Genomic DNA, 27,149 nt, shown 5'->3' with positions numbered 1-27,149 from the left:
TTTCCCAGGGAGGAAACGCTTCACACATAGTGCTGTACTTTTACTGCTAGGGAAAAGAGTGTTCTGTGTGACACCTCATGGAGGAAGAAAGTATAAGGAAATCTAAACATGGGATCCTCTAGACCAGCGGTTCTCAACCTGTGGGTCGCGACCCCTTTGGCGGTCGAACGACCCTTTCACAGGGGTCGCCTAAGACCGTCCTGCATATCAGATATTTACATTACGATTCATAACAGTAGCAACATTACAGTTATGAAATAGCAACGAAAATAATTTTATGGTTGGCTCACAACATGAGGAACTGTATTTAAAGGGCCAGAAGGTTGAGAACCACTGTTCTAGACATACTGTCTTATAATTTGACACGCAGAGCCCAACTTACTACATAGCTGTACTAAATCTTATGCTGAGTCTTGTGAATCAGTGAATCTCCCAAAGTGAGTAGTGAGTGTTCTTGGAGACCTTCAACATACCTTGCTTAGCAAGAATAATATTTTTTTAAATGCTATGTCATACAAACTGGAAATCATATAACTTTTGGCTACTTAGTATGCTTATTTGCTTTTAATTTGTTGACATTTCCCCTAAAATACATATGTATTTTCTTTGTTGATATTGTTTTCTCTGTTAATTATTTTATATTAATCTTTCAGTTAAAAGGGTTTTAAAAGTAAAAAATATTTAATCACTGACTTAGCCCATAAGCAAAACATAAGTCAACAAAGAGAACAAGTGAAGAAAGAAATGTGAAGAAGAAAATATTGACAAATGTACAAACAAAATTCTGCTTAAGTACTCTACATCAATGTGAAAGATAATATTGACTAAAAAGAAGTATAGAAGAGCATGTCTGTTTATTTTAAATATTATTTGAGGTTTTTCCAAAATCCTGTTATCTGATACATCCATATTCATATGAATACAAAAAAATAAAGCCAAATAGAATGTTTTATAGTATAGCCTGAAATAAACTACAGTTCAAAAATAAGAGGAAAGGATTTTTACAGCTTATGAAATTATGTATCATTTAATTTTAAAAACGCACAGGCACTACTTCTACTTAAACATCTCCAAAGACATTTTCCTTTGGGGTGAAAAATGTTAGATCAGATTCTGATGTTCTGGCTAATTATCTTAGGGAAACAGGGCTTTTTAACAAAGTAAATTTAGAGAAAAGTAGCAATCAATTTAAAGTTATATAGTTATAACTATTTTAATATATGAATACACACATAAACCTGGTTACTAAATATTTAGTTATTCAATTAAACTTCTAAAATGACTCTGAAAGGCATTGTGTTAGTGACCACTGATCAGAAATAGCCTTTGGTGAAAGTTAATCATTTTAATTTAAAAATAAAACCATAAATTTCAACACTTCTGCTTTGCGTAAGTATGAGGAAAAGAAACAACCAAAAAAGGACAGTGTGGCTTCATTTACTTTCACAACTGTAGGTCAGTGATAGAATATTATAAGTAAAATATGTAAGAGAAAGTAATGCTGTCATCTTCATCTCTAAAGAAAACGGAACAGGGAAAGCAGAATTATTTGATGTCGGGATGAGTTGGAACTTACATAAGTCGACGTTTCCAAACTATCTGTGTTGACCAGTACTGGAGGAGGATTTGCCTTAAAGAAAGAATTGTAATGTGTTAGCTTAACAGGAAAATTGAACACATTAAATATTAACGTTCACAAATGTTAGAAGCGTATGACAGATTTGCTATTTCTTCAATTATAGTTTTATATGAGCTTTGCATATGTTAAACAATGTACCCAGTTTCCAGCAACAAATGAAAATAGGTATAAGCGATAAAAATAGATTTTCTTTTAGGAAATAAATTATTTCCACTCAAACAGATAATTTCTAAGGTTTGCAAAAAAGTTCACCAGCCTCATCAAAAAATCCACAAGTATTCTTCAGTATAATAAACTATTCTTCCTGAATTGCTTAGAAGTCATTAGCTTTTCTGTTCTCAAGGATTCCATGAAGATTTCAATGACTGTATCACCCAGAAAGAAAAAAATTCTTTCCCACAATGAATTGTGTTTGAACATGAAAAAAAGTCTACCACACAAAGAAATCAATTACATACTTTTAGGAAACTGGAACCAGAATGGTAATGTAAAAGCCCCAATTATTTTCAGCCCCAATTATTGCTTTCCAACTGTTATTCTAGACCACTCACACAACAATTACAAAACTTTTTAATCCAAACAACACACACACACACAAAAGCAAACAGACAAAAACACCACAAACAAATAAAAAACAAGCAAAAAACAGAAATACATCTAATTAAGTTTGGATTTAAAAAGTTGATTTTCTGGTTAAGTTCAAAGTAATTACTATATGGGTGAAATGAAATTTAATGAATAAAGTGTAATTTATGCCAAATGAAAAACACATCAGAATATATCAGAAACATACCAGAAAACTGATGTGATTTCCCTCAAAATTACCATTCTTTTACACATATGGAAGTATAGAAGTAACAAATCAAATGACATTTTCATAGAAAAAAAAAAGATGACTATCCTTTTTTCCCCCCAATATTATTTTTTTAATTGTTTTATTGCTTAAAGTATTACAAAGAGTATTACATATGTCTCCTTTTTTTTTTCTCCCCTTAACCTTCCCCTGTCCTCCCCTACCCTCCAGTGTCTTGTGTCCATTGGTTATGCTTATATACATGCATACAAGTCCTTTGGTTGATCTCTTAACCCCCTCCCCTCAACCCTCCCAGGACTTCCCACTGTAGTTTGACAGTCTGTTCGATGTTGCTCTGCCTCTGTATCTATTTGGCTCAGTGGATAGAGCGTCAGCCTGCAGACTGAAGGGTCCCAGGTTCGACTCCGGCCAAGGGCACATGCCTGGGTTGCAGTCTTGATCCACAGTAGGGGGTGTGCAGGAGGCAGCTGATCAAGATTCTCTCTCATCACTGATGTTTCTATCTCTCTCTCCCTCTCCCTTCCTCTCTGAAATTAATAAAGAAATATATTTTTTTTAAAAAAGATGACTATCCTTTAAGCAACTGTTAGGAATGTTTATAAGTATTAATAGTTCTAATCCAATTAATAAAGAATTATACATAAAAGCTGTATGAAACAAGCATTATATACAAAATAACCATTTTCTTCCAAGAGTATGGGCTTTTCTAAAAAGTAAATATTCAGACTTCAAATGTTTTACATTATTGCCAGCAAAGTACTAGATATGGACGATCATATGATAAGATGCTTAAAGACAACACAGTCATTGATAAATAATTATAAAGTATGCATTTGGGGTACATGAAGCAACAGGTTTAAAATGTGTAGGGAATACTTTATCTATATATATATAAAAGCCTAAGCGACCATTACGACCGAACGACTGAATGACTGGTTGATCAGTCGCCATGACACATACTGACCACCAGGGGGAAGACGCTCAATGCAGGAGCTGACCCCCTGGTGGTCAGTGTGCTCCCACAGCCAACCTCCCATGGCAGGCCAACCTTCCTTGGTCCCTTACTCCAGCTAGCCAACCTTCTGCGGTCCCTCCCTCTGGCTGGCTGGTGGGCCTCGATTGCTCCAACAGGGACTGTGTGAGAGGGCCCAGACCAGCCCCAATTGCCGGCCAGGCCGAGGGACCCCATCTGTGCAGGAATTCATGCACGAGGCCTCTAGTTATATATATGTAAGCATGACATTAATTTTATGTGGATCCATACCTTTGAATATCATAGTCTGCCTTTGAATGATTCAGTGAAAACCAAATCTCATAAAGATACTATTTATAAGATTGCTTTTTAAGCAAAAATAGTCAATTTATAGACATGAGATTTTATGAATATTTGAACATATTCATTTCTCAATGGCCTACTGAGATACCTCAAATTAATAATATTTCACTTAATTAAAAAAACTAATAGTACAACTTTACCTCATTTTGTTTAAGCAATTACATAAGAGGACATGAAAGAACACAGCTATTTAAAGTTACAAAAGAAGTTACATTCTTAAAAAATTATGGCTGAGGGACCCTTCCTTCCCTGTGCATGAATTTCATGCACTGGGCTCCTAGGAGATTATATAAAAGAATATACCAGCTGATGATTACTGTAGTTGGTGATGAGTATACAAGGGAGTTCGCTATTCTACTCTCTCTACATTTGAGTATTTTGGAAAATTTTCATAATAAAAAGTAAAGAAAAACTACATTGAATCAAGCACTCAGCTATTTGTTGTTAATCCTCATACTAAGGATATTTTTTCCATTGATTTTTAGAGAGAGTGGAAGGGAAGAATGGGGGGTGGGGGGGAGCAGAGAGGCATAAATGTGAGATACATCAATTGTCTGCTTCCTATGCACATTCCTACATAGGCTGGAGAGTGAACCGATAATCCAGGTATGTGCCCTTGACTGGGACTCGAATCTGCAACCCTTAAAGATGTTCTAAGAACTTAAAAGATAAGGTGAACAAAGGCAAGAAAATGATGTATGAACAAAATAAAAACAAAAATCTATGAAAGAAAACATAAAGAGAAATCAAAATGAAATTCTGGAGCTGAAAAGTACAATAATTGAAATGAAAAATTCACTAGAGCAACTCAAAGATAGATTTGATTAGGCAGAAGAAAGAATCAGTGGACTTAAAATAATAAAAATTATGTCTGAGAACAGAAAGAAAACACTAAAGAAAAGTGGCCAGCATTTAATAGGCCTGTGGGCCACTATCAAGCAGACCAACATACACATAGTTGGAGTCCCACGAGCAGAGAAAGATCAAAGAGCAGAGAAAAAAATATGAAGAAATAATAGGCAAAACATTTCCAAATCTGATAATAGACCTGAATATAAACATCCAAGAAGCTCAACAAACTCAAGGTAGGATGAACTCAAAGAGATTCATACAAAGATACATTAAGTCAAACTTGAAATACAAAGACAATTTTGAAAGCAGCAAGGAAGAAGTAACTTGCAGACAAAAGATCCTCAGTAAGATTATCAACCGCTTTCTCATTAGAAACTCTGAAGGTCAGAAGGCAGTGGCTGATATATTCAGAGCTTAAAAAAAAAAAAAAAAGGCAGCCAAGAACCCTATATCTGGCAGAAACTGTCCTTTCAATGTGAGGGAGGAATTAAGACATTCTCAGATAAATAAAAACTGAGGAAGTTAGACCATCCCTGAAAGAAATGCTACAGGGAGTACCGTAGGTTGAAATGAAACAACAGCATACAGTAAATCACGGTGTTTGAAGAAGTAAAATCTTTGTAAAATAAATACAAGAGCAAGTATAGAAGCTCGCATTAATGTAACTGGTTTATAACATCACTTTTTGTTTTTTACATAACTTAAGATATTAATATTTTAATAGTTATATTTAAACTAGTGGTTCATGCACGGGGGGTGGGGGGGGGGGAGGCTCCCATCAGCCCAGCCTGCACCCTCTCCAATCAGATATCCCTCACACAATCTAGGACCCCTGGCTGCTAACTGCTCACCTGCCTGCCTGCCTGATTGCCCCTAACCCCTCTGTCTGCCTGCCTGATCACCCCTAACTGCCCTCCCCTGCCAGCCTGATGTTGCCCCCAACTTCTCCCCTGCCAGCCTGATCTTGCCCCCAACTGCCCTTCCCCGCTGGCCTGATCTCACCCCAACTGCCCTAACCTGCCAACCTGGTTGCTCCCAACTGCCCTCCCCTGCCAGCCTGATGTTGCCCCCAACTTCTCCCCTGCCAGCCTGATCTTGCCCCCAACTGCCCTTCCCCGCTGGCCTGATCTCACCCCAACTGCCCTAACCTGCCAACCTGGTTGCTCCCAACTGCCCTCCCCTGCCAGCCTGATATTGCCCCCAACTGCCTTCCCTGCCGGCCTTTTTACCCCCAACTGCTCTTCCCCGCTGGCCTGATCTCGTCCCCAACTGCCCTTCCCTGCCGGCCTGATCTTGCCCCCAACTGCCCTCCCCTGCCTGCCTGATCTCACCCCAAACTGCCCTCCCCTGCTGGCCTGATCGCCCCTAATGGCCTCTGCCTCAACTCCCACCACCATGGCTTTGTCCGGAAGGAAGTCAGACATCTGGAAGATGGCCGGTCTACCTGGTCTAATTAGCATATTACCTTTTTATTAGTATAGATAGATTATATAGGATACGATTGCTTAAATGGGGCAGGGGGAAGCCTTTTTCATCAGGAGGAGATGCTCTTGGCAGACAAAAATACATAATCCCTATATCTGGTCTGATAGCCAGCCATATGCACTATACTGAACTTAAGAGACACAATAAATAAATCAGACCTAATAATAATATGAATATACATAACATAACTAAACTGTAAACTTAAAATAATTAAAGTGGTAAATTTTACATGTGTATTTTATCACAATAAAATAATTGGGAAAAATATATGACCTCCATCTAATTATGACTATCAAACAAACACAAGTTGAATAATATTTTAGAAAATAGCTAGGCTGTTCTCCTATAAAATGCCACACTCATGAAAGACAGACAGACTATGGAGCTACTCTAGGATACATAAGACTAAAAGATCATAAAACTAACTTTAATGTGTAGCACTGCACTGACCTAAGGACATGTTTTTGTTTTTCCTACAAAAAACATTATTGGGACAACTGGCAAAATACAATTAAGGTCTGTAGATAATCCTGTATAATAAAGGCCAAATATGCTAAGTGTCTAGTCAACCAGTTGGCTATTCAACCAATAAAAGTGTAATATGCTAATGATATGCTAAGGCTGCTCAACCTCTCACTATGACGTGCACTGACAACCAGGGGGCAGATGCTCCGACCGGTAGGTTAGCTTGCTGCTGGGGTCCAGCCAACAGGACAGAGCGAAACGGGCTAGACATGCCCTCGAGCCTTCCCATGGTTCCTCCCCGTTGGCCAACCTCCCTCATCCCTCCCTGGACCTGATTGTGCACTGGTGGGGTCCCTCGACCTGGCCTGCGCCCTCTCAGAATCTGCACTCTCTCACAATCTGGGGATGTTGGAGAGCTGGTTTCAGCCCAATTCTGCAGGTCAGGTCGAAGGACCCCACTGGTGCATGAATTTGTGCACCGGGCCTCTAGTCCTATATAATAAAGAGGCAACATGCAAATTGACCCTCACACCCTTGCGTCACAAGATGGCCACCCCCATGTCATCACAAGATGGCAGACAAAAGATGGCCGGCAGGGGAGCAGTTAGGTGTCAATCAGTCCAGCAAGCAGTTAGGAGTCAGTAATCCCGGAATGTGAGAGGGATGTCCCAGATTGGAGAGGGTGCAGGCTGGGCTGAGGGACACCCCCCAGTGCACGAATTTTGTGCACCGGGCCTCTAGCAGTATTATATTACAGTAAACCCTCAATTTTTCAGACCTCAATATAATGAACTTTGGATTTAATGGACAAAATTTCCAATCTGTATGCCAATACCTGTTACTTTTAAAATGCTTTCAACCGTGATTTGCTTATAATTAAATTAACAGGTTATTTTTGCTATTAATTCACTGTTATTTTTAACAAATTTTAGCAAATAGGCCATATGTGGTGCAGGAAGCCACCCACTGCCGATACTATCATGAAAGTGCACCAAGGAATGTGGAAGGCCGATGGACCTTGAGCGCTAGCAGGGCTGACACTATGCACTGACTGTTCATGTTGAGATAGTGGTGACTCAAGGCACCTGATAATCCTTTTTCTGTTTACCAAACTTTACCTTTGATATACTAGTATGCATTGCTAAAGGGCAAATGTGTATTCAAGTAAATAAAAAGTGGACTAGCCAGAGGTCAGTGTGTTCTTCATGAAAGAGACACCACCTGGCCCCCACCCCTTAAAAATTCATATTTCTTGTCTAGTGTTTTCATTTGTGCGTTGGCCCCTCCTTCAGATCCTGAACCCATCATGCAAGTTGTAGCAATGTGGGAAAAAATGCTGTAGTAATTTCACTGACATAAATAAATATTACTTATCTACAACCACAGTCTACATATTTAAATGCAAGAGTCACCACTCATAAGCAATGTTAGGTGAATGATTAGCACGTGCTCATGTGAGGTAATTGGTTTGGTTGTCAAGTGGCGAGTCTTTCTGCAGCAGTTTTAATGCGTGCCGGCTGATTTTCCAACATATGTGAAGCCACACCCCCGCCATGTGCACTAGTTTACTCACAGTGACTGGTGAATACACACATTTACTAGACCTATTCAGTGTAAACTTAAAATTACTGTGCTACATATAGGAAACTTTTCTGTAAAATTAAACTTTTCATACACACTTAATTTCAATTACCCAAACATGTCTATATAAATAAAAACAGGGTAACTAATTTGTCAATTTTTTAACACATGCATTTGGAAAACCTACTTTATTATGTAACAGACTTTTGGCTTTAATGAACACCCCCTCACTCAAATTAGTCCATTATATCGAGGTTTTACTATAATGTCAATCTTCTGATTTAGCTCATTGTACTATGGAAATATTATTGTCCTTAGGAAAAAACATTACATATTATAAAATATTTGTTTTTAAGGGTAAAAGGGGTATGAGTGAAACTTTCTTTTAAATGTTCCACAAAAAACTAGTATCAGTTAATTATATAGGAAGAGAAATGATGGAGTAGATGTAGTAAGTAAAAATATAAACTGGGGGATCTGAGTAAAGGTATATGGGACTTCTTTATATTATTCTTGCAACTTTCTGTAAGTTTGAAATGATTTCAAAATAATACAAAAATAAACAAATCCACAAAACCAAAACAAAACACAAAAATAGAATAAAGGCCCCACAGTCACATATTAGTGTATGGTTAAAAAAAACTCATCAAGGTAATCCAGAGTATGCTAGTCTATTTAAGATTACCAGTAAAATGAAAATATATTAAGTCATGCTTTAGATTATATTAATGGTCAAATCATTTAAGACTCAATACACCAGATGTTTTGTGAAACTTTAACAGTCCAGAAGCAACAGGATACTCTGGATTGGATATATTTCTAATGTAACTACTCTCATGTCATGTGGGAATTAACTTGTCTCTTGCAGATAGTAGGCTCCTAGAAGACAAGGACAATGTTATAGTCATCTTAATATACACAAGATTAGAGTAACAAAAAAACTGAACTAAAAGCAATCCCTCCAAAGCACATGTCTGAGTATGAACAAAGACTTTGATACACACATAAAAAAAATTGCATGAAAGCATTTTCAACAGTACTTTCATTAAATGACAGCTCTTTACAAAACTAGTAGAAACGGAGGTCTAAAACATCTGGTTCTAAAGCAGAATATTTACTCTGGGGTGTAAATAAGCCTGCATATTTAATAGGCCAGTATCATAGAAATTATATGATTATATCTCCATTAGGAAGAACAAGCATCTGTTATTCACCTACCATGTGCTCAGTTTCTATGTGGAAAAACGGAGGCTCTGAGCAGCTGAGTAATTTCCCCACCATCACACAGCCAGAAAAGGGTGAGGCCAGGAAATAGTGAATGAGGCCAGAAAGTGAGATGTAGGTGCATTATAAAGCCCTTGCTCTTTCTGCAACTTCAGCAGCCATTGAATATATATTTTTCTGTACCACCCTGTATAATAAGCATGATAATTCCTACTTCAAAGGGCTTTGATAAAATTTAAATGACATGGTATCAATAAAAAAATCACTCTGAAAAATATAAAAAGTTCTACAAATAACAAAAAACAATTATGACCTGTCTAGCTATCTGTCTGTCTAATTTGCTTGATCCTCAAACTCATTTTGAAGTAGTGAGGGAGGTGTTATTCTCCCATTTTAGTAGATGTAGGTAGTATAACACTCAGAAAAGTTAAGTTACTTGTTTATGAGTCACAAAGGCAGGACTAGATTCTGAATCTTACGTCTTCTCCTATGTTTTCCTTAAAAACAATATTTTTATTGATATCAGAGAGGGAGGGAGAAGGCAAAATAGAAACACCAATGACGAGAGAGAATCACTCACTGATCAGCTGCCCTACACTGGGGATTGAGCCCACAACCTGGGCATGAACCCTGATTGGGAATCAAACCACGACTACCAGGTTCGTAGGTCGATGTTGTACCACTAAGCCACACCGGCCAGGCTCCTTCTATTTCTATAACATCATGATACATCTAAAATGTAAACTCATATGCATTATGCATAACCCATGGATACAGATAGTGTGGTGAAGGCCTGGAGAGGGGGCAGGAATGGGATGAAGGGGGTCATTGGAAAAAGGGGAACATCTGTAATACGTTCAACAATAAAGCTAAAATAAAAAATATTACAAAGCCCTATTAATGCAGCAAAAGATCATGGAAGAAAATGTTAAGGGAAAAAAAGGTCATGTAGATCCTTAGAAGAAAAATTACATGCACTTAAAATGTTAAAATTGGCTTACATATTAAATATAAACTTCCAAATGTATTTGGGGAGAGACATTTTAATCAGTTGTATTAATTTTATAATGTACTTGTTATACTCGATTAATTAGGAAAACACTTATTCTGGAAAATGAGGCATACACATAGGCTTTTCACACAATACAACATAAATTATTAAGTTCCCCTACATGAACTTTTGTAGTGCATTTAAAACCTAAAGTGAGGCTAGGTATAATAAACTAGTGGCCCAGTGCACGAAATTCGTGCACATTAAAAGAAAATTAGAGGAAATATTTTAATATTGCTATTTGCCCTTTCTCTATAATACAAGTTTCAGAGATTAAAGAAAATTAGTAAAATGTATATGAAAATCTTCCTCCTGTCAGAGTCTGGGGCATGCCGCAGGACCCAGAGTCAAGTCCGCCCCCACCCGCATGCACCTCAAAATTGTGCGAGACCCAAACCCAGACCTGGCTGACCCCACCCCCATCAAGCCCTGCCGTGTGTGGGGCACAGCCTAAGGTCCCCCGCCCAGTGCTGGGCAGGGGGTGCAGCCTCAGGTCTCCTGTCAAGCCCCGCTGAGTGGGGATGCAGACTTAGGTCCCCCGGCCCAGTGCCGGGTATGGGGCTCAGTCTCAGGTCCACCGGCCCAGTGACGGGACGGAGGGCATGGCCTGAGGTCCCCCAGCCTGGGCACCGGGGTGGGGGGCACGGCCTGAGGTCCTCCTTCAATCCCCACCAGGTGGGGGGCATGGCCTGAGGCCTCCCCGTCAAGCCCTGTTGGGCCAGGGGCATGGCTTCAGGACCCTGCTGATCGCTTGTTATGGGAACCCCGCCTCTGCTGTGGGCGTAGCCATCTTGTGACAGTATGATGGAGTGAGGGTCAACTTGCATATCATCTCTTTATTACATAGGATAAGCCTCTCTCTTGTACAGATATCCTCACTTGTTTTTATAAATTTGTTCCTTGGTTTATTATCTCAAAGAAATATGAAATAACTAACAATATGAATAGCCAATATCATAGACCAGCTACCCATCCATGCATTATCATTCTTTTAATTACTATAAAACATGTCAACGTACTACTATTATCATCTTCAGTATTATAGATGAGTAAATAGAAGCTCAGTATGGTTAAGTAAACTGCTTGGTTACATGATTGTAACTGGAATTCTAAATGAGATCAAATGAACTCTTGAGACCTTTATAACTACACGGCAACGTCTCAACAATTCCCAAGTGTAGTGTGATGCTACGTTAGGGAAACTTAGAGTAAAGGAATCAGACAACTCTCAACAGGAAAGGTCAGGTTACCTATTGAATATAATAAAAACAGAAACCACTACAAAATTTTAAAGGATTCTAGAAAACTATTTTAACATCAAAAGATGAATTGAAGTGACAAGAGAAAGTAAACTTTTAAATCTCCTACTAAAAAAAATAATGGTATTACTGAATTCCAGATACATGGAAAGATGCTACATTATTACAATAATCCTTAGGCCGCTTATTTAGAATTATTTATTTTTAAAAATCTTTATTGTTTAGAGTATTAATAGATGTCCTCCTTTACTCCCTCCTCCAAGGAACCCCCACCCCCGGCCAGGCCTTCACCACTATTGTCTGGGTCCATAGGTAATGCAAATCTCTATAATAAAAGCATAATATACTAATTAGACCAGACAGCAGAACAACCTTCTGGATGTCCTTTCAGACAAAGCCAGGGCTGCAAGGGCCGAGCCCCTTGCACGAATTTCGTGCATCGGGCTTCTAGTATGCATATAAGTCCTTTGGTTAATCTCTTCCCCACATCCCCTTTTCCCTCTGAGACTCATCAGTCTGTTTCATGAATAGACTCTGGTTCTATTTTATTCATGTTTATTTTGTTCATTAGATTCCATGTTAATTTATTTTGAGTTTTAGATTCAATTGTTGATAGATACATATTTTTTGCCATTTTATTGTTCATGATTTTGAGCTTTTTTCTTCTCCTTCTTCTTTTACCTCCTCTATTTTACCTCCTTGAACAATTTATGTAACAATGATTTGATGGTGATAAATTCCGTTAGCTTTTTCTTGTCTGTGAAGCTCTTTATCTGACCTTCAATTGTAAATGATAGCTTTGCTGGGTAAAGTAATCTTGGTTGTAGGTTTTTGCTATTCATCACTTTGAATATTTTCTAAAAAATCGTTATTGTTGAAAAGTATCATATATATCCCCTTTTCCCCACACTGACCCATTCTAGCCTGCCCAGAGCCCCCACCCTAAGCCTTCACCATATTTCTTGCCACTCCCTACTGTTGAGAAATCAGCTCAGTCACATGGGCACTGCCTTGTAGGTAACTGCTTTTCTCTTGCTGCTTTTAAGATTCTCTATTTGTCTTTAATGCCTGGCATTTTTAATATGATGTGTCTTGGTGTGGGCTTCTTTGGATTCCTCTTGTTTGGGACTCTCTGTGCTTCTTGGACTTGTAAGCCTATTTCACCAGGTAGGGGAAGTTTTCTGTTATTATTTCTTCAAAGAGGTTTTCAATATCTTGCTCTCTCTCTTCTCGTTCGGCACCCCCATAATGCAAATGTTGGTACACTTGAAGTTGTTCCAGAAGCTCCTTACACTACCTTCATATTTTTGATTATTTTTTCTTTTAAACACCCAATCTTCTGATTGGGTGTTTTGTGCTTCCTCATATTCCAAATCATTCATTTTATTCTCAGAACCCTCTACTCCACTGTTGAATCCCTGTAAATTATTCTTTATTTTAGTAAGTATATGCTTATGTCTGACTGGCCCTTTTTCATGTCTTTGATGTTCTCACTAAGGTTCTTAAAATTCTAAGATCCATGAAAATCTCACTAAGTCCCTTGAAGCTCTCTCATTAAGATCCATGAGCAACCTTATAACCATTGTTTTGAACTCTGTATCTAGTAGTTTGCTTGCTTCCATTTCATTTAGTTCTGTTTCTGGAGACTTCTTCTGTTCTTCCATTTGTAACCTGTTTCTTTGTCTCCACATTTTGGCTGCTTCCTGGTGTTTGTTTCTGTGTATTCTGTAGAGCTGCTATGTCTCCTGGAATTGGTAGAGTGGCCTTATGTAGTAGGTGTTCTGTTGCGTCCAGTGTTAGGCCACCCAGCAGGAGCTACAGAGTAATCTGCTGATAGCTGCTACTTGTACTGGGTTTGGAAGTGCCCAGGCAATGCCCAGCTCTGAAGGAGGGCAGGCTGGTGCTAGTGCTGGGCCACTTACTGAAAGGTAAGGGGGATGCTGATGACAGCAGCTGCTTGTTTGAGAGTTTTTAGGGAAGTCTGTAGCCTAAGCCAGGACAGGCCATTCATATGCAATAGCTGCTGCAAACAGCTTGGGTGGGGCTGTAAATTGGGTGGGGTGGGGTCTCAGGGAATCACCAGGGGGCAACAAACAATGTGAGACAAGCCAATGACAACTCAGAGATGGCTGCTGGTCAGCTCTGTGAGTTGCTGGGAGGTCCCAGCACAGGAACAATGAACCTTGTGAGATCTCCTGTCTGGAAGAAAGCTGCACCTGAATTCCTGCCCTGATGCCAGACAATCCAGATCCTCCCCATATGTCCCTGGATCCCTGAAAGCCGCTGCCCCAGTGCTGAAGCCCAGAGGGATTGAGTCTGAGTAAGTCTGTGTGCTGTCCTTTTAAGAGGAACTACATGGGTCTCCAGCAGCCTCCATGTCACTCAGTCACAATCCCCACTGTTTTTCACAGCCCAAAGTTATGAGGACTTCTCTTCCCAGCTCTGGAATCCTGGCTGGGGGTCTGGAAGCCCTTGCTTCTCACCTGAGACCTCTGCAGCAGAGCTATCCCTCCTCCCTATTAAACATGCCACACGTGGGTGTTGAATCAATCTGTTCCATGTCTCCACCCCTCCTACCAGTCTCGATGTATTTCTCCTTTACTTCTCTAGTTGTATGACTTCCATTCAGCCAGGTTTCAGGTGGTTTCGAATGATGGTTGCTCTGTATTTTAGTTGTAATTTTGATGTGGTTATGGGAGATGGCAAATACCAATGTTTACCCTACACTGCAGTCTTGGTTCTCTCTCTTATTTAGAATTATTAAAGTTTTAGTATAATTCTCCTAGAACCATATTTTATATGATATTCCTATTGATTTTCATTTTTTAGGAGGGGTAAAAGTACATGGAAATGCTCATAATCATAGTTGATATTCCATTTCCCCCCACAATGGGGCTTATTTTTACCAAGATTTTATACTATAGGTCATTAATTGTAAAAATACATAAAGATGTACTTACTTACACTTTAAGTAAGATTGACATCTTTCACACCTAACATCATTATTATCTATCCTATATAATAAAAGCCTAATAGGCTAAGTGTCTGGTCGTCCGTTCAACCAATCAAAGCATAATATGCTAATGATATGCTAAGGCCGCTCAACTGCTTGCTATGACATGAACTGACCACCAGGGGGCAGACAGTTGACTGGCCGACCAGTCACTATGATGTGCACTGACCACCAGAGGAGAGACATTCCAACCAGTAGGTGGGGTCTGGCTGATAGAGACTGAGTGAGATGGTTTGGACATGGCTTGGAGCCCTCCCGCGGTCCCTCCACGGCTGGCCCACCGCCCGTATCCCTTCCTTGCCCCGATCATGCACAGCTGGGGTCCCTCAGCCTGGCCTGTGCCCTCTCACAATCTGTGACCCGTTAGGGGATGTTGGAGAGCCGGTTTCAGCCTAACAGTGGAACAGCTGGTTGCTATTATGTGCACTGACCACCAGAGAGCAGACGCTCAAAGTAGGAGCTGCCCCCTGGTGTCAGTGCACTTGCACAGGGGGAGCGCTGCTCACGGCTGGCGAGCACAGCAGCAGTGACGGGAGCCTCTCCCGCCTCCACGGCAGCACTAAGGATGTCTGACTGACCGCTTAGGCAGGAGCAGGCCTAAGCGGTCAGTTGGACATTCCCCAAGGGCTCCTGGACTGTGAGTGGGCGCAGGCCAGGCTGAGGGACCCCTAGAGTGCACGAATTTTGTGCACTGGGCCTCTAGAGAGTGTGTGTGTGTGTGTGTGTGTGTGTGTGTGTATATATATATATATATATATATATATATATATATATATATATATATAAAGCCAGCGACCATAACGCCGTAACGACTGGTCGCTATGACACCCACTGTGGCCAGCAAAATGGCCCGATCAGGGGATGGGGACATCCAGCCAACCTCCCGCAGTCCCTCCCCACCGGCTGGCCTGCCCACCCTTTCCCCCTTTCCCCCCTTCCCCGGTCAGCAGACTCCTGATTGGCCGCCCCACCACGATAGGCCTGTAGCCTCTCCCGCTGGCTGGCCCCGCCCCTGATTGCCTCCCCACCCCATTTGATGGCGGGCCAGCAAACCCACCGCCCACAGCCCCTCCCCATGGCCATACTTAATTTTGTTAAAAATTAACAAAATTTCCAAAATCAAAAATATTTTTAAAACTGTTTCACATTTACAAGTACAAGAGACATGATAAATTTAAGCAGGTTCAATATTATGAAGTTCAGAATGTGTCCTATTTCATAGACAAACTAATAAAAAGGCAAATATTGAACCCACTTTATAGCAAATCCTTACAATTTTATTTATAAGATAATTAATTTATATTAATTCCCTAAAAATATCAATTGAAGCCCAAAGTGAATGACCAAATCTAACAAAAAAATAATTAAAACACTTAAAAAAAAGAAACATTAGAAACAAATTAAAATTTATAAATAAAAAAGAAACTAATAAAAACCTGTGGTATGGTGGATAGGATGACAGTATTCTCAGCAGGGACTGGCAGGACAGGGATCACAGGGACAGTGGGAGAAGAGAGAGGTACAGCTTCTGTTGGCTAAAAATCATCAATGACAAAAAATCAGGAAAAATATCAAAATAAAAAGGAATCACATAACAGAAAGTTTGTCATAAATTATAGTTTTCAGAATGAACTGAAAAGTAGGTAAAATATTAATATATTACCTCAATTTGAATGAGAAAATGATTTCCAGAAAGTATTTTATTAATAATGATATCATAAATATTTTAATTACTCTGTAGTTAAAAAGAGTGACTACTCCTTAGATCAGTGGTTCTCAACCTTCTGGCCCTTTAAATACAATTTCTCATGTTGTGACCCAACCATAAAATAATTTTCGTTGCTACTTCATAACTGTAATGTTGCTACTGTTATGAATTGTAATGTAAATATCTGATATTCAGGATGGTCTTAGGCGACCCCTGTGAAAGGGTTGTTCGACCGCCAAAGGGGTCATGACCCACAGGTTGAGAACTGCTGCCTTAGATGTTTAAATGAAAATAACAAAAGATAACAATTTATAATGCTCCTCCTCAAAGCGACAAGACACTAGCTTCAGAGACAGACTACAAAATATTTTTCTAGCACTCAGAATATATTTGACTACCTTCCTCCTTGTATTTAAAGAATCAAAAGTAATTCCATTTGCCTATCAAGTAGATAATTGGGCCTTACAAATCTACAGACAAAAGATTCAAAAGACTCCAAAATTGAATCTGTATAACTTAAACTAATCTGTGCTATTAACCTCTATTATCAAGAACCTGCCTGTAACGTCATTAATGCAACTAGCATTCATTGAGTATTTATTATATGCCAGACATATTTTGGAAAAAATGAAAAAAGAAGTGGCAACTCTAGTGACATATTTAAACTATAAAGCTTTGATATTTGTACTAAACTAGTGGCCTGGAGCACAAAATTCGTGCACTGGGGGGTGGGGTGGGTCCCCCAGCCTGGCCTATGCCCTGTCACACTGTGGGAGCCCCATGATCCATCGCCCCAAAGAGGTAGGCCTTGCCCACCCATCTGGGACTCCTCAATGGATTGCCCCAAAGAGGCAGGTCGGGCTGGGCCGCGGCAGAGGCCTGTGGACCCCCAGTACAGGCACGTGGAGGCTTCCGCCATGGCCCTGTCCCCGGCCCTGACACTGCAAGTCCCTGCCCACCTGCGCCTGCTGCACACACAGCCTCCAGCTGATTGGTCGTTACGCGTGAGGGCGTCCCAACAATTTGCATATTAGCTTTTTATTAGTATAGATTACTCCATCTGACTTGATTCAATTATTTTTATAAAGCTATAACTGGAACACAGAAAGGTGTTTTCTAACAAGTCCCAAACCTTATAAATGGAATTAATTCGTATTTCCTCTATCACTGACATATTCTATATGTATAAAAACATTAAAATTAAATTAATAAGACGACAATGTACATTAAGAGACTTAAAACAGAAAGAAAACAAATTGCTAAACTTGAAACTATGCTTTTCCTCATTGATAAAAATACAAAATGAAATTAAAATGTTAACTTTCTTTCTCTATCAGGCAATGGAAATTTATCAAAAATGTATGAAGTTTCTTCAATAAGGTATTGAGACACTGGATATCCACATGCAAAAAAAAGTTAAAACATTATATATAAAAACTAATGGAAAATTAGTCAACAACCTAAATATAAGTGCTAAAACCATAAAACTCAGAGAAGAAAAAAGGGGTAAATTTTCATGACCTTGGATTTGACAATAGATTCTTAAATATGACCATTAAAAAAGCATAAGTGATGAAAACAAATTAGGATTTAATCAGAATTAAAACTTCTTATACACCAAAAAGCATTATCAAGAAAGTGAAAAGACAACCTACAGAATGGGAGTAAATCTTTGCAAATCATACATCTGATGAAGGTTTGATATCCAGAATATACTAAGAACTCCAACTCAACAACAACAAAAAACAATAAAAAAATGGGCAAAGGACCCGAATAGACATTTCTCTAAAAAAGCTATACAAATGGCCAATAAGCACATGAAAAGATATTGAACATCGCTATTCATTAGAGATATGCAAATCAAAGTTACAATATCACCTCTCACCTATTGGAAGGCTGTAATAAAAAAGGGAAAACTGAAACAGTAACAAGTATTGGTGAGAATGTGCAAAACTGGAACCCTCAAAAACTGCTGGTAGGAATGGGAAAGTGTGCATACTCTGTGGAAAACAATCTGGCAGTTCCTCAAAAAATGAACCATAAGACTACTATATGATCCAGCTAATCTACTCTTAAGTATATGCTCAATAGAACTAACAACAGGAAACTGGATACTTACACCAGCATTCAATGATGCATTATTCACAACAGTCGAAAGGTGGAAACAGCCCTAACTGGTTTGGCTCAGTGAACAGAGCGTCGGTCTGCAGACTGAAGAGTCCCAGGTTCGATTCTGGTCAAGGGCATGTACCTTGGTTAAGGGCACATCCCCAGTGGGGGGTGTGCAGGAGGCAGCTGATCAATGTTTCTGTCTCATTGATGTTTCTAACTCTCTGTCCCTCTCCCTTCCTCTCTGTGAAAAATGAATAATAATTTTTAAAAAAAGGTGGAAACACCCACATGTCCACCAACAGATGAATGGATAAACAAAATGTGTTACATGCATTAAATGGATTAGTCAGCCATAAAAAATAAAATTCTGATATATATCCTACAATATGGATTAATCTTGAAAACATTATTGCTAAGTGAAATTAATCAGCCACAAAAGGACAATATTGTATGATTCCACTTATATGAAATACTTAAAATAGATAAATTCAGAGACAGAAAGGAGAATATAAGTTATGGGGACACAGGGAATCACTGCCTAATGGTTACATAGTTTGATGTGATAAAAACAATTTTGGAAATAGTGATTACTGCATAACACTGGGAATATAACTAATGCCACAGAATTGTTCAATTAAAACTTGTTAAAATTGTAAATTTTGTTACATATATTTTACCACAATAAACAAACTCAAAAAAATTTTAATACATGGGAACAAGTACTCTCTCACACTGCCCTTGGAAATATAAATCCATACAAACTTTATAAAAACCAACTCAGTAGTAATTGTCTATAGCCATAAAAATATCTAACCTCTCTGACATAGTAATTCTGGAAATCTATCCTCAAGGGAATAATTTAAAAAGCAAATGTTTTAATACTCTTAATATATTCCCCTGAGCATTGTTTATACTTGGGGAAACGTGGAATATCCTAAATATCCAAAGGTGTTGAAATGGTTAAGTAAATAATGATAATTATATAAGATTAAATAAATATCAGGCAACAAGGATAAATCATCTGTAAAAACAGTTTGTAAGTCATACAGAATACTGCCAATGACATGACATTAAACAAAAAAGGAAAAATGAGAAGTGTAAAATTATGGAAATAAATGTATGAAAAGTTAACCTCTGGGGGCAGGATTACAAGTAGCTTCTCTCCCCATTGCCTCATTTCACACTAAAGGCCGGGTGCATGAATTCGTGTACAGATGGGGTCCAGCTGGCCAGGGGGAGGGGACGCAGGAGGTTGGCCGCCAGCCCTACCCCTGATTAGACTGGTTGGACGGCCGCAGTGCACGTCATAGTGACCAGTTGTTCCAGTCACTTGGCACTATATGTGTATGTATGTATGTATGTGTGTATATATATATATATATATATATATATATATATATATATATATATATCTCCATATTCTATTTTCCTAATTGTCAACAATAAATACACAATATTATAATGCAGTGTGAGAAATGGGAGACCCACTGTTCATATCAAGAGAAAAGCAATTATGATCGTTTACCATCCAATTCTCTAAAAGATAAAAGGAAAACCCATTTCACATGAGTTGTTCTAAAAGATGTTAACAAATTTTAGTGATATATAAGACTATTAGAGATGAAGGGTAAGGATCAAGCTCATTTTACAATTGAGGTTCAGCTCACAAAAGGGAAGCTGTAAAGAATTAGGAAAAGAACTGCTGAATTTCTGTTACTGGATTTCTTATTTCCCGTAGAAAGAGATTTTTGGCAACTAGATTTTGTTTCCTTTCTCTATTTCTAAGTACCCTTTTTTAAAAACCCTGAAATTTACACAATCTTAATCCACTCTCTTCTCTATAGGGCACTAAGCAAATACTTTGAAAAAGAACATATGCCCCTGCCTCTAACTTAAGAAAGGCAAATACTGCTGAGAAAGTCTTCGAAAAAAGAACTGCCAATAAATGGCTAATTATTTTGTATCTACAACTTGGTAATAAATTTATTTTGTATACTGAAAAAAAACTGCTTTGCCCTAAACCAGATTTCAGAATAAAACGTACATCTTGGGCCATAGCGCCCCCTGGCATACCTAACTGTAACCACAGCATGGTCTTCAGATAGTTAAGCATTTTGATATACTCAAAACGTATTCATATTTTACAATAAACACAAATTAATTATATAAAACAACAACAACAACAAATTGCCATATCAACACACAGCATTTCCTAGCCACAGCTGATAATCAATTTAGGTAACAAAGATTTATAAAACAACAAAGTAAATTTTCATTTGAAACAAAATTACAGCCTTAAATAATAAATAACCAAATGAAGGTTAAATGATGAGGAACAGTACAGATATTAAATCATTAAAATGAAGAAAAATAAGAGGATATTTTCAATGCAGGATTAACAGTATGGTAAAATTTGGGGGAGTTCTATAAGAAGATTCTAAATTAGAAAATGTCAAAATTTAAGATTCTAATATAAATATTGAGGCTGCAATATACAGTGACCATTATATTTGGGTTATTAGAGAAAAGGAGGCATTTTAGCATAAGCTTTTTAAACTTGAAAAATCTTAGATACATATTTCATTAGACAATAGTGATTATTAGTCATCATTCTCTTCCTGCTCCATCTGTACCACTCAATAAGATCATCTCGAAGATTAAAAAAAAAATCTTGACCAGGTGACTAACAACTGTCTCAGTTGTTTCTATCCATAGCAACACCATGGAATCATTATCCTTCGAGGTTGCCTTCAGAGACTTGTTTCCATGACAACAGAGGCTATATAATATTAACACTGTGTCAAAGAACACTGCAGAAAATTGTAAATTCCTGTAAAATAACTGGATTGTACATATTTTAAAAACACTTTTTTAAACCAGTATTCAAATTGACAGCTTTTTGAAAAATGTTGAAATTATTAGAGATTCTTATTTTCTTCATATCTTTATATTTCATATTTACTGTGAGATCTTAAAATTCTGAAATCAGCTTTTAAAATGTAATAGATTTTCATAAAAGTGGTCTGAGCCTCATTAGGTACAGCCAGGTACATAATGTGTATTGCACATCTACATTTACAACTATGCAGCACCCTCTTCCACTTTCATTCACTCAATAATAAATTTAAAAAAGGTATATTAAGTGTATCTACCTGGATTAAATCTCTTTCTGCTTAATATAGTTAAAGTGGTTTTTATACAGGGTGGGGCAAAGTGGATTTACAGTTATTCATTTGGAAAATAATACAATAATAAATAATACAAGAATAAACCTACTTTTGCCCCACCCTGTATATGCATAATGAATCCTGACTGATATAGGAAGAGACAGAAGGGACAATTGAGAGGTTGCTGTAATAATCCATCGTAGAGGGGACGGTGGCTTAAACCAAATGGTGGTCATGGTGAAAATGGACATGAATAGGCAAATCAAGATAGATTTTGAATATATAATTTGTGTATCTGGCGACTGATGGAAAGTTGGGAGTGAGGCAAGACTATTAAGAATAATACCTACAATAGCCACTAAAAATTATCTGTTATACATCATAGTTAGATCCAAGTATAAAAGATCTGCAAGGCTATCTAAAAAACACTTAATATTTTTTCTCACTAAATTATTTATTAAAATGATTTTCATAGCATAAAGTGAAACTCTAAAAGATAACTGAAATGCACTATCAGGTAATTAATAATTGTTTATATCTTATATTAACATGTTACATGAATGGGATAAACTGAGCTTGGGATATACATAAAAATCAGTAAGATCTAAATAAATGTATATTCATGGAAAATGAAATATAGGAATTAGAAAATCTTTTATCAATACATTAGGTAATAAGGCGAGTAATTACCCTTGTGTAACTATTGGTCAATAAGAACCTTATTTTGTTTTTGAAGAGGATAGTCATTCTTTTTAAAAGTATTTTTATTGGTTTCAGAGAGGAAGGGAGAGGGAGAGAAAGATGGAAACATCAAAGACGAGAGAGAATCACTGATCTGCTGCCTTCTGCACGCTCCACACTGGGGTTTAAGCCTGCAACCCGGGCATGTGCCCTTGACCGGAAATCAAACTGTGACCTCCTGGTTCATAGGTCGATGCTTAACCACTGAGCCAAGCTGGATGGGCTGCATAGTTAATATTCTTAATCCAAATTCCTTCGTTTAAAATATCTATTATGCTGTAGTGAGACATGTTTCTCTGATCTAATGTCAAAGAAGTTATCTAAGAGGGACAGTGAAACCAGGAAAAAAAATAATCCGTGAGCCTTTTGCATGTTTACAGAAGAATAAAATACAGCACAGTAGATATATCAAAACTCTGCTTGAAAGTCACTGTACTCAGCAAGGGTCCAGTACCTTAAAATAAAGGTGTTCTTCATTGTCTAAATCTGTTTCTTATTTGCTTTTATCACAGTTACTGCAAACAAGTACCATCAATATAAGCTGGTACAGTGGGGGAAAAACAAACAAACATGTGCACCAGGCCTCTAGTCCTATTATAAAAAATGGGTGCAGATTTGTTAGTTCAGACAGACAGATCATCTAGTTCATGAATCTATATCTGCTTGCAAGATTCGTGATATTTAGTTAAGGTTTATCACCGCTTTATTATGAAAAGATGGTATTCTATCAGCATTCAGCTGATCATTTTGTACTGGAAGAAGAATGAGCCAACAATCAATAAAAATTTAAAATAAAGACCTAAAAATTGGACTTAAAGGTTACATAATTAACAAATAGGTATGAAACTACCAACTGCAATATGATTTTTTAAAAACTTGATTATATCAGAATGTGGCTAAAAAAACACACACGACCATGGACTAAAGGATTACTAACCTAAAACGGGTTCTTAATGCTTCCTAGTAACCACACATTTATCCTATTCTATTCATTCTTCTACAAGTCCCTGATTATTCAAGCTCGGTACCTTTCTAAGTCATCCTCCCACTTAATATTTCAGCCATACTGACCTCCCTCCTGTTCCTCAAGTATCATAAAGATGCTCTGGCCTCAGTCTTTTATTTACTACTAGAGGCCTGGTGCACAAAAATTCATGCACTGGAGGCGGGGGGGGGGGGGGGGGGGAGTCCCTCAGCCCGGCCTGTAGCCTCTAACAGTCCCGGAGCCCTCAGAGGATGTCCTACTGATGGCTTAGGCCTAGAGCAGGTCTAAGTTGCAGTCTGGCCTCCCTCTGTGGAGGCGACCGGGCCAATCAGGGGAAGGTGCCGACCCCATCACCCCGCTGCTGCTGCCACTGCCAGCTGCCACAGCTGCCAGCCCTTGGCCCTCACTTCTTAGCACTGGCCCCGCCCACTGCTCAATGGTGGGTGGGAGGCAATCAGGGGCCAGGCCGGCTGGAGGAGGGACTGTGGGAGGTTGAGGCACAGCAGGTCGCACCCCGTCCAGCCTCTGCGGAGGCGTGGCGCTAGGACTGGGCCTGCGCCGCTGCCTCTGCAGAAGGGGCAGCACTGGAACCAGGACTGTGCAGCCCCCTCATCTGCTGCCTCTGCAGAAGGGGCCATGGCGCTGGACCGGCCTGCGCTGCAGCCTCTCCCAAGCCACCGGCCCTCGCAGCCACCGTGGCTTTGTCTAGATTCTAGACTCTAGAACAGGGGTGGGCAAACTTTTTGACTCGAGGGCCACAGTGGGTTCTACAACTGGACCCACAATGGGTTCTTAAACTGGACCGGAGGGCCGGAACAAAAGCATGGATGGAGTGTTTGTGTGAACTAATATAAATTCAAAGTAAACATCATTACATAAAAGGGTATGGTCTTTTTTTTTTTTTAGTTTTATTCATTTCAAACAGGCCGGATCCGGCCCGCGGGCCGTAGTTTGCCCACGGCTGCTCTAGAAGGATGTCCAGAAGCCATCCAGTCTATCCAGTCTAATTAGCATATTACACTTTTATTATAAATTCCTCTGCCTAGAATGGTCTTGGCTTCAGTTATCTACATGGCTCAATTCTACAATTTCTTTCATGTCTCATTTAAATATGACTTTCCAGTTGAAGCCCGTTTTGGTTATCCTATTAACCCTCATCACACACAGATATATACATTTGCTATGATCTTTTTTTTTTTACTTTTTCTCCAGAAAACTATATATTTTAGTTAATTGTGTCTGTCTTCTTCTCTTAAAATATAATCTCTTTAAAAGTAGGGATTCTTGTTCTATTCACCCCTGTACACCCAGTGCCTACAATAGTACCCAGCAGATAGGAAGTATTTATTATATATCTGTTGAATAAATGAAACCAGTGGCTGCCGAAAGAGATTGATTTCATCAGCATTCTAAAATGATAAATGGCCGAAACCGGTTTGGCTCAGTGGATGGAGCGTTGGCCTGCGGACTGAAGGGTCCCGGGTTCGATTCCGGTCAAGGGCATGTACCTGGGTTGCGGGCACATCCCCAGTAGGGGATGTGCGGGAGGCAGCTGATCAATGTTTCTCTCTCATCGATGTTTCTGGCTCTCTATCTCTCTCCCTTCCTCTCTGTGATAAATCAATAAAATATATATTTAAAAAAATAAATAAAATGATAAAAATGATAAAAATAAATAAAATGACCGAGGGAATAGACTGTGTACATCCATGCCTCCTCCAATCCCCTTTCATGTTATATACATATCAGTTATTGCTAAAAGATTCTTTCTGTGTGCTTGGGCAACCACTACCAATCAGAAGGTATTCAAAATGATCTACCACTTGATGACCCTAGGTTTCAAAATTTAAAAACAACAACAAAAAACCCAGGTCTTGCTCACAGCTCATGTTTTAAAACCTAGAGGACCCTTCCTCCAAACTTCAGGGATCTACTAACTTCAACTTGGTTTCTAGGTTCCTCACCAGGTGGCAGCTGCTTCCTGTGGTTTATATCTCTGTTTTACCTTGGTGTTCCCATTTGTCTTCGGTTCTCCAATTCCATTGTAAACACCACCCCATAGCAAATTCTCTTTTGTTAAAATAATTGCCGTGATAATCTGTTTTCCTGATGGACTCTGCCAAGATTACCAATCCTCTGGCTAAAACATAATTCTTTATCATTCTATAATTAGGTTGCTTCTCCATATCTCTAGACCAGGGGTGGGCAAACTTTTTGACTCGAGGGCCACAATGGGTTCTTAAACTGGACTCAGAAGGAGCTGCAGCCGTGTTTCCCGATGTTGCCATGTTAACACTGCTGCTGGTGAAGGAGCGGAATGGAGAGCAAGAGAACCCTATGCTCTTTCGGCTCCGCGGGCCGGATCCCGCCCGCGGGCCGTAGTTTGCCCACAGCTGCTCTAGACTCATCACTTAAAAGGCTAGAATATTTTGTGGAACTAATGACAATGGTAGTGGTGATGAAGATGCTAGTGACAATGATAATAAGTACTTTTCTGATGTCAGGTACTACAAAAGGGCTTTACAAGTATTGTCTTAATTCTCACTAAATCTTGATGCAGATATTTTCAACCCTACTTTCTACAGGTGGAGGAAAGAGACACAGATAATTTAGGCAATTTGTCCAAGGTAACACAGCTAGTACTAAGTGTACTAGTTAATAATGTGGATATTTTTTCAATAGATGGAGTTACACATATGTTGATATATATGCGATTTGATATGTATGCTACTTTGTTGTATTGACAGCAAGCTTCAAAACGTCATATGTCAAATTTACTGAAGGTGTTAACATCAAAGATATTTTTACACTTTAAAATGTTGAATTTCGTGCCAAAAAAAGAGCATTTGTGGGAAGTTTTAATTCATTACTTGATTTTGAAGAAAAAGGTATCATATACTTCAGGAAGCTTATGGTGAACATGCTCTATATCTCAAGATGCTTGTGACCGCTGGTTTAAACGCTTTAAAAGTGATGATTTCGATGTGAAAGACAAAGAATGTCCAGGTCAACCAAAGACATTTGAAGACCAACAATTACAAGCATTTTTGGATAAAGATACGTGTCAAACTCAAACAACTTGCAGAAAGATTAAACTTTGCTCAGCAAACCATTTCTGATCGTTTACAAGCAATGGGAAAGATTTTAAAGGAAGGAAAATGGGTGCCACATCAACTGAACGAAAGACAAATGAAAAACCAAAAAGTCATCAGTAAAATGTTGCTTCAACAGCACGAAAGACTTTTTTTTGCATTGAGTTGTGACTGGCGATGAAAAGTGGGTTTATTTTGAGAATCCCAAATGCACAAAATCATGGGTTGATCGAAATCAACCATCAACATTGACTGCAAGGCCAAATCGCTTCGGAAAGAAGACAACGCTCTGCGTTTGGTGGAATCAGGAAGGTGTGGTGTATTATGAGCTTCTAAAACCAGGTGAAACCATTAATACTGATCACTACCGACAACAAATAATCAATTTGAAGAACGCTTTGATCATGAAATGACCAGAATGTGCTAGAAGACATGGCAAAGTAATTTTGCTTCATGATGATGCACCATCACATACCTCAAAACCAGTTAAAAACACATTAAAAGATCTTGCCTGGGAAGTATTAACCCACCCGCCTTATTCACCAGACCTTGCTCCTTCAGATTACCAGTTGTTCCAATTGATGACACATGCACTTTCTGCTCAGCACTTCAAAAGATACGAAGA

General features: G+C 38.8%; 1 protein-coding gene across 6 annotated transcripts in view; it reads right to left on the bottom strand.

The window, feature by feature from the left end:
• Nucleotides 1-27,149, bottom strand: part of DLG1 (discs large MAGUK scaffold protein 1) — a 285,441-nt gene that overhangs the window by 137,862 nt on the left and 120,430 nt on the right. For 3 of the 6 annotated variants that reach the window (XM_081085333.1, XM_081085334.1, XM_081085335.1), the window contains 2 exons: nucleotides 16,156-16,254; nucleotides 1,577-1,630 (listed from right to left, as the gene is read on the bottom strand). In XM_081085333.1, coding sequence (XP_080941459.1) covers nucleotides 1,577-1,630; nucleotides 16,156-16,254 — 153 coding nt within the window. The remainder of the gene's footprint in view (nucleotides 1-1,576; nucleotides 1,631-16,155; nucleotides 16,255-27,149) is intronic. The other 3 variants (XM_081085338.1, XM_081085336.1, XM_081085337.1) reach the window with 1 other exon arrangement.

Source organism: Myotis nattereri (assembly GCF_964212035.1).
Source record: "Myotis nattereri genome assembly, chromosome: 3".
NCBI lineage: Eukaryota > Metazoa > Chordata > Mammalia > Chiroptera > Vespertilionidae > Myotis > Myotis nattereri.
The sequence above is the reverse complement of the archived record's forward strand: the minus strand, read 5'-3'. Positions and strand labels throughout refer to the sequence as shown.